At 41.8% G+C, this 16,679-nt stretch overlaps 1 protein-coding gene across 2 annotated transcripts in view; it reads right to left on the bottom strand.

Moving 5' to 3' along the window:
- Positions 1-13,034: 13,034 nt before the first annotated feature.
- The window catches only part of PLCG2 (phospholipase C gamma 2), a 121,904-nt gene continuing 118,259 nt past the window's right edge, over positions 13,035-16,679 (bottom strand). For both annotated transcript variants that reach the window (XM_073584981.1, XM_073584990.1), the window contains one exon: positions 13,035-15,317. Coding sequence is in view for 1 of the 2 variants with exons in the window: in XM_073584990.1 (XP_073441091.1) it covers positions 15,275-15,317 (43 nt within the window). In the remaining variant the exon portion in view is untranslated. The remainder of the gene's footprint in view (positions 15,318-16,679) is intronic.

The raw sequence follows: 16,679 nt of genomic DNA, 5'->3' as shown, positions 1-16,679 counted from the left end.
AAATACAAGGCTTTAGAATCATAGAATCGTAGAGTTGGAAGGGACCTCCTGGGCCATCTGGTCCAACCCCCTGCTCAAAGCTGGATTCGCTAAATCATCCCAGTTAGATGTCTGTCCAGCCTCTGTTTGAAGACTTCCATTGAAGGAGAACTCACCACTTCTCGTGGCAGCCTGTTCCACTCATTGATCACTCTAACTGTCAAAAAGTTTTTTCTAATATCTAATCTGTGTCTCCTCCCATTCAGTTTCATCCCATTGCTTCTAGTCTTTCCTTGTGCAAATGAGAATAAAGTTGATCCTTCTACAATGTGACAGCCCTTTAGATATTTGTAGACAGCTATTAAGTCTCCTCTCAGTCTTCTCTTTTGCAAACTAAACATTCCCAAATCCTGCAACCTTTCCTCATAAAACAGGGTTTGCAGACCGGTCACCATTCTGGTCGCTCTTTTCTGAACTTGCTCCAGTTTGTTGATGTCTTTTTTAAAATGTGGTGCCCAAAATTGGACACAATATTCCAGATGAGGTCTGACCAAAGAGGAGTAGAGGGAAATAATTACTTCACGTGATCTAGACTGTATGCTTCTGTTAATACATCCTAGAATTGCATTTGCCTTTTTTGCTGCTGCATCACACTGTTGACTCATATTCAGTCTGCGATCTATTAGTATACCCAAGTCTTTTTCACATGTGCTGTCACTTAGCCCTATTCCTCCCATTCTATATATGCTTTTTTCATTTTTATTGCCCAGATGTAGTACTTTGCATTTCTCCATGTTAAAAACCATTCTGTTAGTTGCTGCCCACTTCTCCAGTTTATTTAAATCTTTTTGAATCCTCTCTCTCTCTTCTCTAGTATTAGCTATCCCTCCTAGCTTTGTGTCATCAGCAAATTTAATCAGTTTACCCTCAATTCCTTCATCTAAATCGTTGATAAAGATGTTGAACAATACAGGGCCCAGGACAGAGCCCTGTGGTACCCCACTTGAGACATTCTTCCAACTGGATGTGCAGCCATTTACGACCACTCTTTGGGTCCGATCACTAAGCCAGTTATGAATCCACCTAACAGTTGCCTTGTCCATTCCATACTTAGTCATTTTTTCAATAAGGATTGTATGAGAGACTTTGTCAAATGCTTTGCTGAAGTCAAGATATACTATATCTACAGCATTTCCTTGATCCACCCAATCAGTAATACCATCATAGAAGGAAATTAAATTAGTCTGACATGACTTATTAGTTACAAACCCATGCTGACTTTGTTTAATCACTTCATTCTTATCCAGGTATTGACATACATGTTGTTTAATAATTTGTTCAAAGATCTTTCCTGGTATAGAAGTCAGACTCACCGGCCTATAGTTGCCTGGGTCCACCTTCTTCCCCTTTTTGAAGATAGGAACAACATTTGCTCTTCTCCAGTCTTCTGGCACTTCTCCTGTTCTCCAAGAATTTTCAAAGATTATGGAGAGGGGTTCAAAAATTTCTTCTGCTATCTCCTTCAGTACTCTGGGGTGTAATTCATCTGGACCTGGAGACTTGAATACATTTAGGTTAGCTAAGTGTTTCCTCACTATCTTTCTGTTTATAGATATCCTGGATTCTTCTATTCCCTTAATAGGACAGTGAATAACAGTTGATGTTACATTTCCTTTCTGAGAGAAAACAGATGCAAAATAGGAATTTAAAAGTTCAGCCTTCTCAACATCCTGTCGTAACCAATTCATCATTTTCATCCTGTAAAAATCCTATAGCATCTTTGACTTTTCTTTTACTTTTGACATATCCCCAAAATCCTTTATTATTGCTTTTGACATCTCTTGCAAGCCTCAATTCATTTTCAGCTTTAGATAATCTGATTTGTGCCTTGCAGGTTCTGCAGACAGCATTATATTCTTCTTTAGATATGCCTCCTTCTTTCCATTTTATAAACATTTTTTGCTTCCTTTTTAGCATGTGCTTAAGTTCTGTGTTCATCCATCCTGGTTTCCTTAAATGCTTCCTATTCTTCCCTCTTTTCGGAATTGTTAACAACTGTGCTTTGAGAATTTCATTTTTCAAGATTTCCCATCCTTCCTGGACATTTTTGTCTTTAAGGATATCCAGCCATTGGATCCCTCCAATTCTCTTTCTGAATCCCTTAAAATCTGCCTTTCTGAAATCTAACCTTGACGTCTGAGTCTTCACAGGTCTTCCGCCTCTAGTTATCCAAAATTCTAAAATAGCATGGTCGCTACCTCCTAGGGTCCCAGCCACTTTTACCTCCTCAACCATTTCCTCCCTGTTTATAAGGATTAGATCCAAGGTAGCAGTTCCCCTTGTTTTCTCCTTTACCTTTTGGAAGATAAAGTTGTCAGCAAGAGAGGATAAGAATTTCCTTGACCTGTTAGTTTTGCCTGAGAGAGATTCCCAACAAATGTCTGGATAGTTGAAATCTCCCATGACAACTATGTCATATTTTTTGGAGAACTTGGCCATTTGATGCATAAAGAGTTCATCCATATCTTCAGCTTGCACAGGCGGCCTGTAGTAAATGCCTACAATGGTGTCCTTTCCATTGTTCTGTCCTTGTATTCTTACCCAAACAGTTTCCACAGAACTCCCAGTCTCTGAAGCTTCAATCTCTGTGCAGATATACGCATTTCTAACATACAATGCGACACCCCCTCCTCGTTTATCAAGTCTGTTTCTTGCAAATAAGTTGTATCCTTCTAGTCTTGTATTCCAATCATGTGTATTGTCCCACCAAGTTTCAGTGATTCCAATGACATCATATTTCTTTTCCTGTGTTAGTAGTTCCAATTCTCCTTGTTTGTTGCCCATGCTTTGTGCATTAGTATAGAAACATTTTAGTTTGTGATTGGTTTCTCTTTCTCCAATATTTTTTTTAATTAGATTCTTTCGTCTTTGTTCTTCCTTTCCACTTCTAATAGCAGAGTTCTCAGTAGCATTTGTCAGGTGTATGGCTTTTTCTGGTCTTTTGCTTCCCTTCCCATGTTGTTCTAGTTTAAAGCTCTCCTTACAAGTGTAGCAAGGCGACTTCCAAATACCTGCTTTCCAGTCTTCGTAAGGTGCACCCCATCTCTAGCAAGTAGTCCATCGTATAAGTAGTTCACTCCGTGATCCAGAAATCCAAATCGTTGCTGACGGCACCATCGACGTAGCCAGTTGTTCACCTGCAGAATCTTATTCCACCTCCTTGTTCCATGGCCATCCACTGGGAGGATGGAAGAGAAGACCACCTGCGCTCCCAGTTCTTTCACTTTCTTGCCTAAGTCTTCAAAGTCTCTGCAGATGGTTTCCAGGTCGTTTCTTGCGGTGTCATTTGTCCCCACATGTAGTAGCAGGAATGGGTAGTCATCTGTAGGTCTGAAGAGTCCTGATATCCTGTCAGACACATCTTTAATTTTTGCACCTGGAAGACAGCACATTTCTCTTGAAGTTATATCCGGTCTGCAGATAGCGGCCTCTGTTCCTCTCAACAGGGAATCCCCCATGACCACCACTCTCCGTTTCTTCTTCACAACATTTTTCTTTCTCCATCCAGGAGGACTCTGAAGGCGTACAAAGTTGCTGTTTGTTGGCAAAGTCTTATCCTGATGTATTTCTTCATCGTTTTCCTGCGTGAGAGCCTGGTACTGGTTTCTGAGCAATATGGGTGCTGACTGCCTCCTGATCCTCCTGCTTCTCTGGGTCACATGTCTCCATTCCTCTGTTTCTTCAGGTGCACTTCGAATTTCTTCTCTTTCTGTAACATGAAGAGATAATTCTGCTCTGTCCAAGAACTCTTCACCTTCCTTAATGATCTTCAACGTAGCTAACCTCTCTTCGAGATTTTGCAACTTTTCCTCCAACAGGGTCACAAGCTTGCATTTGTGGCATGTGAAGTTTGGCTTTTCCACTGGTAAATCTGTGAACATGTAGCAAGAAATGCAGATCACCAAATGGAAGAGGCCAGGAGCCATCTTGAGATTTCTTAAAAAAGATGAAAGATGAGCCAAAATATCGGCGCGCGGTTTCTCCGATTTCCTCTTTTCAGCTGCAACGGCCAAAACCCAGTGATCGTTGAGCTCGCGGAGACTCTTCACTTATCCCAGAAGGCACTGGGAATATGCAAATGATCTCCTCAAGACTCTTCCCCTGGTTTCTCCGATTTCCTCTTTTCAGCTGCAACGGCCAAAACCCAGTGATCGTTGAGCTCGCGGAGACTCTTCACTTATCCCAGAAGGCACTGGGAATATGCAAATGATCTCCTCAAGACTCTTCCCCTGGTTTCTCCGATTTCCTCTTTTCAGCTGCAACGGCCAAAACCCAGTTATCGTTGAGCTCGCGGAGACTCTTCACTTATCCCAGAAGGCACTGGGAATATGCAAATGATCTCCTCAAGACTCTTCCCCTGGTTTAATGGTATGGGGAATTGGAGGAAAAGATCGCCCTATACGCGGATGATATACTCCTGTTCTTAAAAGACGGCGGAGAGGCACTGACTGAGGTCATGGGCCTTATAGGGAAATTTGGATACTTTTCCGGATTGAGAATTAATTGGGACAAGTCATGTATCATGGGGGTTGATAGAGAGTTGGGAGGTCGAGATGTGGGGGGGTGCAGTTGGACACTTGAAAGTAGTTAAGGAGTTTAAATACCTCGGAATATGGGTATCTATGCCTGTATCTAGATTTCTCGAACTAAACTTGGACCCATTACTAGTTAAATTCAAAGTTAAGATGACAGCATGGTGTAAACTAGTACTATCAATAGTGGGGAGGACGAATCTAATTAAAATGATTATGATGCCTCAGTTGATGTATGTCCTCCATAATGCCCCGGTTTGGATCTCAAAGAAAAAATTTTACAAAATTAATACCATTTTTAGAGAATTGGTCTGGGGGAAAATACAAGCAAAAATTAAATTGGAAATACTGCAAAGGGGGAAGGAAGAGGGTGGGTTGGCGGCGCCAAATCCATGGATATACTTTGTAGCAACGCAGGGGCAGCACTTTAGGGGCTGGCGAGAGGAGGGGAACCTGAGCGTTATGGGGAAAATTTTGGCCCAACTGACCAACAAGAGAACATTGGTACAGAGCCTAGAAGCAGGAAGCTTTGGGAGATTAGGGAAGGACATGCCCACATTTGGACTAATGCACAAAATATGGCAACATATCAAAATTCTTAGAAGAGTTGAGGAATTGATGATATACACACCTATCTGGGATAATGTGAACCTTTCGGAATTATATAAACTGAAGGACTTTATTGATTGGGAGAGGAGAGGCTTGCAATATGTGTGGCAACTATTGGAGGGGTCCGAGATCAAGCCTTTTACTGTCCTAAAAGAGGAGTTTGGACTCCCATGTAGTGGGGAATTTCGATATTTCGGTCTCAGGCATGCATTTCAAGCGCAGAAACAGACAACGAATATGACGGTACAGAGGGATGTGGTATTGGACTATGTGTGTGCGTCTGGGGGTACGAGAGGTGTTATCTCTACCATCTATAGAGATTTATTATACTCTTACTTGGCTGGGTTTCCTCTAACAGTAAAATCTAAATGGGAGAGAGAAGTGGGGGAAATAGTAGATGAAACATGGGAGTCTATTTTAGAGTATATGCCTAAACTCTCTTTGAGTGAGCCAGGTAGGATATCGCAATTATATATTGTACATAGAACATATAAGACCCCAGAACTTATGAGGAAAATGGGCTTGAGGGACAATGCGGAGTGTCCAAGATGTGGATATGAACCTGCGGGAATGCTTCATATGCTCTGGTCTTGTCCAAGACTCTCATCATACTGGGAGGAGGTTATAGGGCTTGTTGAGAAGATATACCGATGTGATATAGGAAGGGATCCAATAACGTGTGTGTTGGGGTACGTGGAGGAGGTTTCGGTGGGGAATGCCTATAAGTCCATCATAGCAAAACTCTTATATATCGCCCGTAAGCTGATAGCACAAAAATGGATCGATGCTGAACCCCCAACGATTGGGGAGTTTGTCACTCGTGCGAATAACGTAATCCGATTGGAAGAGAGAATTTATAGAAGGCGACATACAGAAGCACACTTTGAAAAACTCTGGGCCATGTGGTTACAGTGGAGACAATCACATTGAGAAATTCTGTATTGCAGTTGGGAAGGGGGGGGGGAGGAGGGAGGAGGTTGGGTCTGTTTTTCTTCTTCCCTTTTTTTTTTCTTTTCTTTTTCATGACGGGGAGGAAATTGAATGTCGTGTATTTTTATATATGCAATGGAGATGATTTGAAAGCTTTGACTAAATGTAATTATAACGACATTTGAATATAATAAAATCTTTGGTTTAAAAAAAAAAAAAAAATCGCATTGAAAACGCACCACACGTGTGACTTGCGATTAAATCGCAAGACTTCTCCAGCTCAACAGGAAAGAGCATCAGCCATTGGCATTGGATGTCAATTTGATGCTTAGATGCGAATAAAATCGGTTCATCGCCGGAAATTCGGATGACAGACGGATCCCTGGACAAGAAATCTTTGTGCAATTTCCTACCGTAAAAATCTGACTGATTTTTTTTTTTTTTTTTTTTTATAACCCCTTCACTACCAAGGGTGGTTTGCACGTTAACTACCAGGCCAATTTTTACAATTCTGACCACTGTCCCTTTATGAGGTCATAACTCTGGAACGCTTCCATGGATCCCGGTGATTCTGACATTGTTTTCTCGTGACATATTGTACTTCATGTTAGTGGTAAAATTGCATTCAAATAACTTGTGTTTATTTGTGAAAAAAACGGAAATTTGGCGAAAATTTTGAAAATTTCGCAATTTTCCAACTTTGAATTTTTATGCCCTTAAATCACAGCGATACGGCACACAAAAAACTTAATACATAACATTTCCCACATGTTTACTTTACATGAGCACAATTTTGGAACCAAAATTTTTTTTTGTTAGGAAGTTATAAGGGTTAAAAATTGACCAGTGATTTCTCATTTTTGCAACACCATTTTATTTTTAGGGACCACTTCACATTTGAAGCCACTTTGAGGGGTCTATATGATAGAAAATACCCAAAAGTGACACCATTCTAAAAAATGCACCCCTTAAGGTGCTTAAAACCACATTCAAGAAGTTTATTAACCCTTTAGGTGCGTCACAGGAATTTTTTGAATATTAAAAAAAAATGAACATTTAACTTTTTTTCACAAAAAAAAATACTTCAGGTTCAATTTTCTTTATTTTACCAAGGGTAACAGGAGAAATTGGACTGCAAAAGTTATTGTGCAATTTGTCCTGAGTACGCTGATACCTGATATGTTGGGGGGAACCACTGTTTCGGCGCATGGCAGACCTCAGTAGGGAAGGAGCGCCGTTTGACTTTTTCAATGCAAAATTGGCTGGAATTCAGATCGGACGCCATGTCGGGTTTGGAGAGCCCCTGATGTACCTAAACAGTGGAAACCCCCCAAGTGACCCCATTTTGGAAACTAGACCCCCCAAGGAACTTATCTAGATATGTGGTGAGAACTTTGAACCCACAAGGGCTTCACAGAAGTTTATAACGTACAGCGGTACAATTAAAAAATCATATTTTTTCCACAAAAATGATCTTTTCACCCCCAATTTTTATTTTTCCAAGGGTAACAGGACCCTAAAAGTTATTGTGCAATTTGTCCTGAGTACACTAATACCCCATATGTGGGTGTAAATGACTATTTGGGCGCATAGCAGAGCTCGGAAGGGAAGCAGCGCCATTTGACGTTTTTGGCTAGAATTGAGATCGGACACCATGTCGCGATTGGAAAACCCCTGATGTACCAAAACACTAGAAACCCCCCACAAATGACACCATTTTGGAAACTAGACCCCCCAAGGAACTTATCTAGATGTGTGGTGAGCACTTTGAACCCCCCAGTGCTTCACTGAAGTTTATAACGTACAGCAGTACAATTAAAAAATCATATTTTTTCCACAAAAATGATCTTTTCTCCCTCAATTCTTATTTTTCCAAAAGTAACAGGACCCTAAAAGATATTGTGCAATTTATCCTGAGTACGCTGATACCCCACATGTGGGTGTAAACCACTATTTGGGCGCATGGCAGAGCTTGGAAGGGAAGCAGCGCCATTTGACGTTTTTGGCTGGAATTGAGATCGGACACCATGTCGCGTTAGGAAAGCCCCTGATGTACCAAAACAGTAGAAACCCCCCACAAATGACACCATTTTGGAAACTAGACCCCCCAAGGAACTTATCTAGATGTGTGGTGAGCACTTTGAACCCCCCAGTGCTTCACTGAAGTTTATAACGTCCGGGCGTGAAAATAAAAAAATCGTATTTTTTCCACAAACATCATCTTTTAGTCCTCATTTTTTTATTTTCCCAAGGGTAACAGGAAAAATTGGACCCCAAAAGTTGTTGTCCAATTTGTCCTGAGTACGCTGACACCCCATATGTGGGAGAAAACTACTGTATGGACACACGTCAGGGCTCGGAAGGGAAGTAGTGACGTTTTGGAATGCAGACTTTGATGGAATGGTCTGTGGGTGTCATGTTGCCTTTGGAGAGCCCCTAATGTACCTAAACAGTAAAAACCCCCCACAAATGATCCCATTTTGGAAACTAGACCCCCTGAGGAACTTATCTAGATGTGTGGTGAGCACTTTGAACCCCCAAGGGCTTCACAGAAGTTTATAATGCCCAGGCATGAAAATAAAAAAATTGTATTTTTTCCACAAACATGATCAATTAGTCCCCAATTTTTTTATTTTCCCAAGGGTAACAGGAGAAATTGGACCCCAAAAGTTGTTGTCCAATTTGTCCTGAGTACGCTGATACCTCATATGTGGGAGAAAACTACTGTATGGGCACACATCAGGGCTCGGAAGGGAAGTAGTGACGTTTTGCAATGCAGACTTTGATGGCATGGTCTGCGGGTGTCATGTTGCTTTTGGAGAGCCCCTGATGTACCTAAACAGTGGAAACTCCCCACAAGTGACCCCATTTTGGAAACTAGACCCCCTAATGAACTTATCTAGATGTGTGGTGAGCACTTTGAACCCCCCAGTGCTTCACAGAAGTTTATAACGACCGGGCGTGAAAATAAAAATATCATATTTTTTTCAACAAACATCATCTTTTAGTCCCCAATTTTTTTATTTTCCCAAGGGTAACAGGAGAAATTGGACCCCAAAAGTTGTTGTCCAATTTGGCCTGAGTACGCTGATACCTCATATGTGGGAGAAAACTACTGTATGGGCACACGTCGGGGCTCGGAAGGGAAGTAGTGACGTTTTGGAATGCAGACTTTGATGGATTGGTCTGCGGGTGTCATGTGCGTTTGGAGAGCCCCTGATGTACCTAAACTATTGAAACTCCCCACAAGTGACCCCATTTTGGAAACTAGACCCCCCACGGAGCTTATCTAGATGTGTGGAGAGCACTTTGAACCCCCAAGTGCTTCGCAGAAGTTTATAACGCCTGGGCGTGAAAATAAAAAAAACATTTTTTTCCGCAAAATTATATTTTTGCCCCCAATTTTTTATTTTCCTAAGGGTAACAGGAGAAATTGGACCCCAAAAGTTGTTTTGTAATTTGTCCTGAGTAGGCTGATACCCTACATGTGGGGGTAAAACACTGTTTGGGCGCATGGCAGAGCTTGGAAGGGAAGGAGCACCATTTGACTTTTTCAACGCAGAATTGGCTGGAATTGAGATCAGACGCCATGTTGCCTTTGGAGAGCACCTGATGTGCCCAAACAGTGGAAACCCCCCAGTTATAACTCCAACCCTAACCTCAACACACCCCTAACCCTAGCCCTAACCCTAGCCCTAGCCCTAACCCTAGCCCTAACCCTAGCCCTAACCCTAGCCCTAACCCTAACCCTAGCCCTAACCCTACCCTAACCCTAACCCTAGCGGGAAAATGGAAATAAATACATTTTCTTTTAGTTTTATTATTTTTCCCTAACTAAGGGGGTGATAACGGGGGTTTGATTTACTATTTATGGCGGTTTTTATGTTTGGCGGCTGTCGCACGCTAAAAGACGCTTTTTATTGTAAAAATAGTTTTTGCATCACCACATATTGAGAGCTATAATTTTTCCGTATTTTGACCCACCGAGGCATGTGAGGTCTTATTTTTTGCGGGACGAGTTGACGTTTTTATTGGTACCATTTTCGGGCACGTGACATTTTTTGATCGCTTTTTATTCCGATTTTTGGGACGCAGAATGAACAAAAACCAGCATTTCATGAATTTCTTTTGGGGGGGTGCGTTTACACCGTTCCGCGTGCGGTAAAATTGATAAAGCGGTTTTATTCTTCGGGTCAGTACGCTTACAGCGATACCTCATTTAGGTCGTTTTTTTATGTTTTGTCGGTTTTTTGCAATGAAAACAATTTTATATAAAAAATAATTATTTTTGTATCGCTTTATTCTGCGAGCTATAACTTTTTTATTTTTTTGCGGATGACGCTGTATGGCGGCTCGTTTTTTGCGGGACAAGATGACGTTTTCAGCGGTACCATGGATATTTATGTTTTTTTTTGATCGCGCGTTATTGCACTTTTTGTTCGTTGGTATGATAATAAATCATTATTTTTTGCTTCGTTTTTTATTTTTATTTTTTAAGGGGTTCGCTAAAGGGGTTAACTAATGGGACAGTTTTATAGGGCAGGTCATTACGGACGCGGCGATACCAAATATGTGTACTTTTATTGTTTTTGTTTTTTTTTATTTTGAAAAAATGGATTTATTGGGGAATATTTTTTTTTTTTTTACTAATTTATTTAGCGATTTTTTTTTTTTTTTTTTTTTTTTATTATTTTTAACACTTTTTTTTTTTTATTACTTTATTACCTTGTCCCAGGTGGGACATCACTGTCCTGTGACAGATCGCTGATCTGTCACATCACAGATCACTGTGACAGATCAGCGATCTGTCACAGGCATTGCTGCAGACTTCCTCATGCCTGCGCTTTGCAGGCACTGAGGAAGCCAGCTTCCTCAGGCCCCCGTCGCCATCTTGGATTCGGGGGCCTGGAGGAAAGGAGCCCCCCGCAGCAGCGCTGCATATTGCGCTGCTGTGGGGGGCTCAGGGAAGCACGGAGGGAGCCCCCTCCCTGCCGATGCTTCCCTTTAACCCCCGGTACACCGCGATCGCGTTTGATCGCGGTGTGCAAGGGGTTAACGTGTCGGGGGCGGTCCGTGACCGCCCCTGACACATTGTGCCGGGTGTCAGCTATGATAATTAGCTGACACCCGGCCGCGATCAGCGGCGCTCACCACGTGGGCGCCGCTGATCATGGTGACGTAATATTCCGTCCATGGTAATTAGGTCCATGGTCACATGGACGGAATATTACGTCAATTGTAGGTAAGGGGTTAAATGGTTGTGTGTGACTCCAGCCTAACTGTCCTTTTGTGAGCAGTACGATAAAGGATATGGACATCTTTCGGGGTGTCCAGCTGATATATGACCACAAACCTTATGAAATGAGAATTTATGGTCATAAATCAGCTGAGCTCAGGAAAGAACAGAGAAGATGTCACAGGTTTACCACGACAGAGTAGCTAGAAGACCGCAGTGCCTGATTTCTCCTACTCCTGCACTGATTAAAAGTACTACACCATGATATTAAATGGTGCAAATTTCTTTTAGCAGTGCAGAGGTTAATCTGCTCAGTTGAGCGCTCCTGGAAGCTTTCCTGCATTAAGGCTCTCAGCTGTTCGTGGATATCCACTCCCCTCATCTATATAATCTGGGTCCTGGCTAGCACTCATTGTCAGAGAAAGCTTATGCTGCATGGTTAATAGGTGGAGGTTGTTGTTGAAGGCTTTTGGTGGATTTATCTGTCACTGTTGCTAGGTTTTGCGTGTGTGATAATTCCCTTTCTGCTCCTACTTTGGTTTAATTCCATCTTGCACTCCCTGGTGCATTCCCCTGTTATATGTGTGAGTTAATTTGTATGATTGGTATTTTCCTTTACCCCTTTTCGTATTACCTTGTAAGTCTGGTTGATGTATTACGATACACAACTATTCCCCTCTTTCCTGGGTGGGGAAGGGTATTGACTGAGACCGGATTCAGGAGCTAAGGCAAGTTCAGTGGCCCCAGTGTCTTCACCATAAGAAGTGATCCAGGGAACAGGGCCAGCTACGGTGCCCCTAGCGGTAGGGACAGGAAAGGGGAGCCCCTTGTTCCGAGCCACCCGACAACAGAGTTGTGACCTAAGAGTTAAAATCTTTAAGAATGCGCTCACTGACAGGTTCTAAGATAACTAATGTGGCAGCCGCCAATAAACAACGCAATGAAGAGGCTAGATTTGTAAAATGTCCATATTCTTTAAAGGGAATCTGTCACCCCTTTTTTGAGATATCATATAATGATATCATTCAATTGTGTGCCACATAAGGATTCTCTTAGTACTTTTGCTTCCCCCTGACCCCGCACCTTTCATGCATGAATAACTTGTTTTATATCGGTTCAGATGTATGTAAACTGCCACGGTCCGGTCCGATGGGCGGGGCTTATTCAACTCCCCCCCCCCCCCCCCCCGTCTTGCTCTACACAAGACGAAATGTGTAGAGCAAGACAGGGAGGGGGCAGGTGAATAAGCCCCGCCCAGCGGCAGTTTACATACATCTGAACCGATGTAAAAATGGTATTTATGCATGAAAGGTGCGGGGTCAGGGGGAAGCAAAAGTACTAAGAGAATCCTTATGTGACACACAATTGAATGATATCATTATATGATATCTCAAAAAAGGGGTGACAGATTCCCTTTAAGGCTAGGGCTACACGGTGACATTGAAATCACTGCCACATGGGATGTAACTATTTCCTACGATGCCAAGTTGTGATCCTACTTGGGGTCTTACATGTTTCCCGATGTGTTGGGTTTTCTGTTGATCTGCCTCGTGACACGTGTAGGCTCCCCCCCCCCCCCGCCTTATTGGTGGTAGTGACGCAACATTGTGCCACCCTCACAAGTATCCATATATCAGCCAACTTTCGCTGTTGTCATGAAAGACCATAAGTAACCAGACACACACATGTACGTGTGTACATACAGTACATATATTTATAGGATCACTGCAAGCCTTGATTAAAAACCTCACCAAGAAGTAGATAACATCACCGTTCTGCTCAAGGTGCGACATGATGCATTTTAAAGAACCGTATTCTGTGTTTTTCAGTGCATGGCATTCACATCATAAAGTATAAAAAACTTCGGCATATTGCAAACCTAAAATTCGAGACGTGACTACGGTATACCTTTTATTATTCGGATTCAGTCGATGCTTTCCTCATGCATGTACTGTCTTGGCTCGGCCCATCTTGTATATATTCTGAATGGGGGGAGCAGAGACAGCAGCCTCCGGACACCTTAATCTCCCCATACAAGGATCAGTCAGGCGTGTTCAAAGTTAACATGTCCAATCTTTTTTTTTTTTTCCTTTATTCCTAGTCTAGTGGATTCAGACAACCTCCGAGTATAAAATATTATCGGGTCACAGGCAAAAGCAGCGCTACATTGGGGACCTCCTATCTCAGCTACACTTTTATACCCAAGTATTTGGGCATTTAGGCTCTGGATTATCTGATATGATACAATGAAATAAATTATACTCTCACTCCGCACTTATCTCACTCCTGGCTTTTTTGTATAAAAAAAAAAGTAGAAAAACTTTCATAAAATATAAAAACAAAACACAAAAAAACAGCCAATCATAATTCATGTCGAAATTTTAAGTCAAAGTCTCGTGTGCTACAAATTTGTTGACCATACCAACCAGACGGCTAGGGTGTTTTTTGCAATGTAAAGCAGGGCACCTTTGACGCTGCTTTGATTCACGATGACCAACTTGTGTAAGTTTCTCATGGCAATAAACAAACTTGATAATAAAAGCACATAAAAGACTATTCCAATTTATATCGAAAAAGAAAATCTCAAAAATTGATCTATGGATCCGACAGATTAATAAAAAAAGAAAAATGTTTTATAAACTGTTCCTGTAAAATCCCAACCTTTTTAGTGCCCAGCTACTTCCGTGATGATGCACCTTGCCCACCTCCGGTGATGACCTCGGTGGTTTCAAAGCGCCACATCTACAGCCAGAAGTAATGTGTCGACGCGCCACCTCATCTTTGGAGGCAGATGAACGGAAATCTGGCAGCTGGGTAGGAATGTGTCTTCTTCTTGGTTTATTTTTTGCTAGTTTGATCAGGTCAGACTACTAGATTTCTTGAGCACCAATTATCAAGTGAAACTTCTCCGAAAAGGCCACCTTTGTTATCCAAGGCAGATTTCCTGTAACAGCTCTTGGTTCCACCATCTATTTTGGCTATCTTCTTTGAGTAGACCATGCATCCTGAGTCATCACTTTTGGGTCGTCAGCACAAAAGAGGTTTCGGAGAAATCTGTTTCTTGGGGGCTGTGATGTATAGGGCGACCATTTTTTTTGATTTGTGAACCTATGGCTAATGGAGTAAGGTAACACTGGATAAAGCTATTTATGACGTTTTCTGTGCTAAAAGTAAATTTTCAGTGCAGAGTGCCACATCCTGACAGTGTGAAATGTGCAGTCTGTAAGAATTGTGCTGTGTTGGCTGCTCGAGAGACCATAACGTGACCATTAGTATGGGATATGTATGCTGGCGGACACGTGCCGAATAGCTATTTCATAAAAAAAAAAAATTTGTTAGTCGGCAAGTGTGCAAATCATATATTAATAGTCAAGTGATGGCCAGTCGAGCAAGCAACATGTCAGAATCCTAACAATGTGCACAGTGCACACCGTCAGGATTGGTCTAGCCACAGTGCAATAGAGGCACTGCAGAATTTTTAGTTTTAGCTCGTAAAATTCCACAAAAGTTCTTCTATTCCTGCTGGCAGTACGCATCCATGTTGCTGTTTTTATAGAAAACCTAAGACGATGAGGTTTACAGGAGGCGGGATCTTGGGGAGCACCATCCAAGCATAGCAAATAATTCAGAGCAAAGCTTGAAATCCATGTTGTGCAGAACCACACCACAGTCCAGGTGAACCACTGGGTGCAGACTTATAGGTTGGCAAGGTATTGTGCTTGTGACTCATTTAGTTTACAACTGGTTTTCACACCTTTAATAGTATGACCTCATTCCTGAGGATGACGCCGCTCGTGCTACAGTAAAAGTGTGCGGCGGTCACCGGGTTCAATGATCCATCACTAAGAGGGTCTCCTCCCTTGAAGACCTCTCCTCTTGATTTTTCTTCCAACATCCGAGGGACGTGTCCATTTATAGTAGACAAGTGTTAAGAATAAAACTTGCTGTTGCTGATACGTTTCTCTCCTAACCTAAAGACCGGGGAAAATGTACAAATTAGTAGCACGAGATAACAAACCTGATCTCCAGTAACCTAATACACTAGTCACACCTAGAGCTGCATAATTTTATCGAATATTTGTGGGCATGAAATACAGCCACAGCTGAGCATTTCTAACCTAGTGGCTAAATTCTGAGTGATAAGGAAGAGGGGGAAATTATGTAATTTTGGCAGCACCTTATCTCATGAGTTGCCAAAGTATTGCCCTGTTGTGTGGTCTGTAGCCAGCCACTCAAGTGTCCACTTTATTGTTGGGAATCTGTATCCAAACAATGCTGAAAGACACAGAAGCATTGTGCAAAATGAAGATTAACTTTACTCCCATCTTAAATTTAAAGCAAATCTGTCACCAGGTATTTACAATGAATCTGAGATTAGCATGATGTAGGGGCATAGACCCTGATTTCAGCAATGTATCACTTGTTGGGCTCCTTCTTGTCATTTTGATACAATCAGTTTTCTCTGTTGGAGATCTAGCAGTTCTCTGAATGCTGAGCCCTACGTAACCCCACCCACAGCTCTGATTGGCAGCTTCCTGTGTACACTGTAGGCAGAAAGCTTCCTATCATTGGTGAGTTCGGGTTTACACACAGCAATTGACTAGGAGGCATGAGACACCTAGTCCTGTAGTGATAATCTGCTGCTGATAAAACACTGATTGTATTGAAACAACCCTCAGCCTAGTAAGTGACACATCACTGGAATCAAGGTCTCTGTCCCTACAACACGCAGCTCTCATATTACATAGCAACACCTGCTGATAGATTCCCTTTTGTTAGGCTTTGATACATTTATTAAAGAGAGGATATATTGTGAAGAATTGTTTTAAAAAAAAAAAAGAGAGAGATGGCTGGAAGTGGAAAATTAATTAATCAGTACATATTTATGAAACAGTAAAAAATTATTATTATTATTTGTAAATAGTTACAAGATAAAGGGAATCTGTCATGTTGAAGATGATCTCTGATCTGCAGGCGGGATGTTATGGGGCAGGAGGAGCTCATCATAGCAATATACATTTTTCTAGGAGACATTTCAGTAAAACTTGCATTTTATTTATGGAGTTAATGAGTCCAGTGGGTGGTTCTATTCAGTGATTGACAGTTTTCCCTGTATGAGTGTGATGCAGGGATAGCTGTTAGTTGCCATATAGGACCTCCCACTGGACTCTTAATCTTGGAAAATTCTGGGATTTAAATGAATAAAATACAAGTTATACTGATTTTTCTTTTCGTAGAAACCCATATGTCCTTCTTCTCAGCTTCTCCTTTTCTATACCATGCTGGTCACAGATCAGACTACATGTACAATGTAATAGTCATGTCCTTGATGT

Source organism: Dendrobates tinctorius, unplaced genomic scaffold, assembly GCF_039654945.1.
Source record: "Dendrobates tinctorius isolate UK_male_01 unplaced genomic scaffold, ASM3965494v1 ptg000009l, whole genome shotgun sequence".
Classification (NCBI taxonomy): domain Eukaryota; kingdom Metazoa; phylum Chordata; class Amphibia; order Anura; family Dendrobatidae; genus Dendrobates; species Dendrobates tinctorius.
This window is presented reverse-complemented; position numbering and strand designations above follow the sequence as displayed.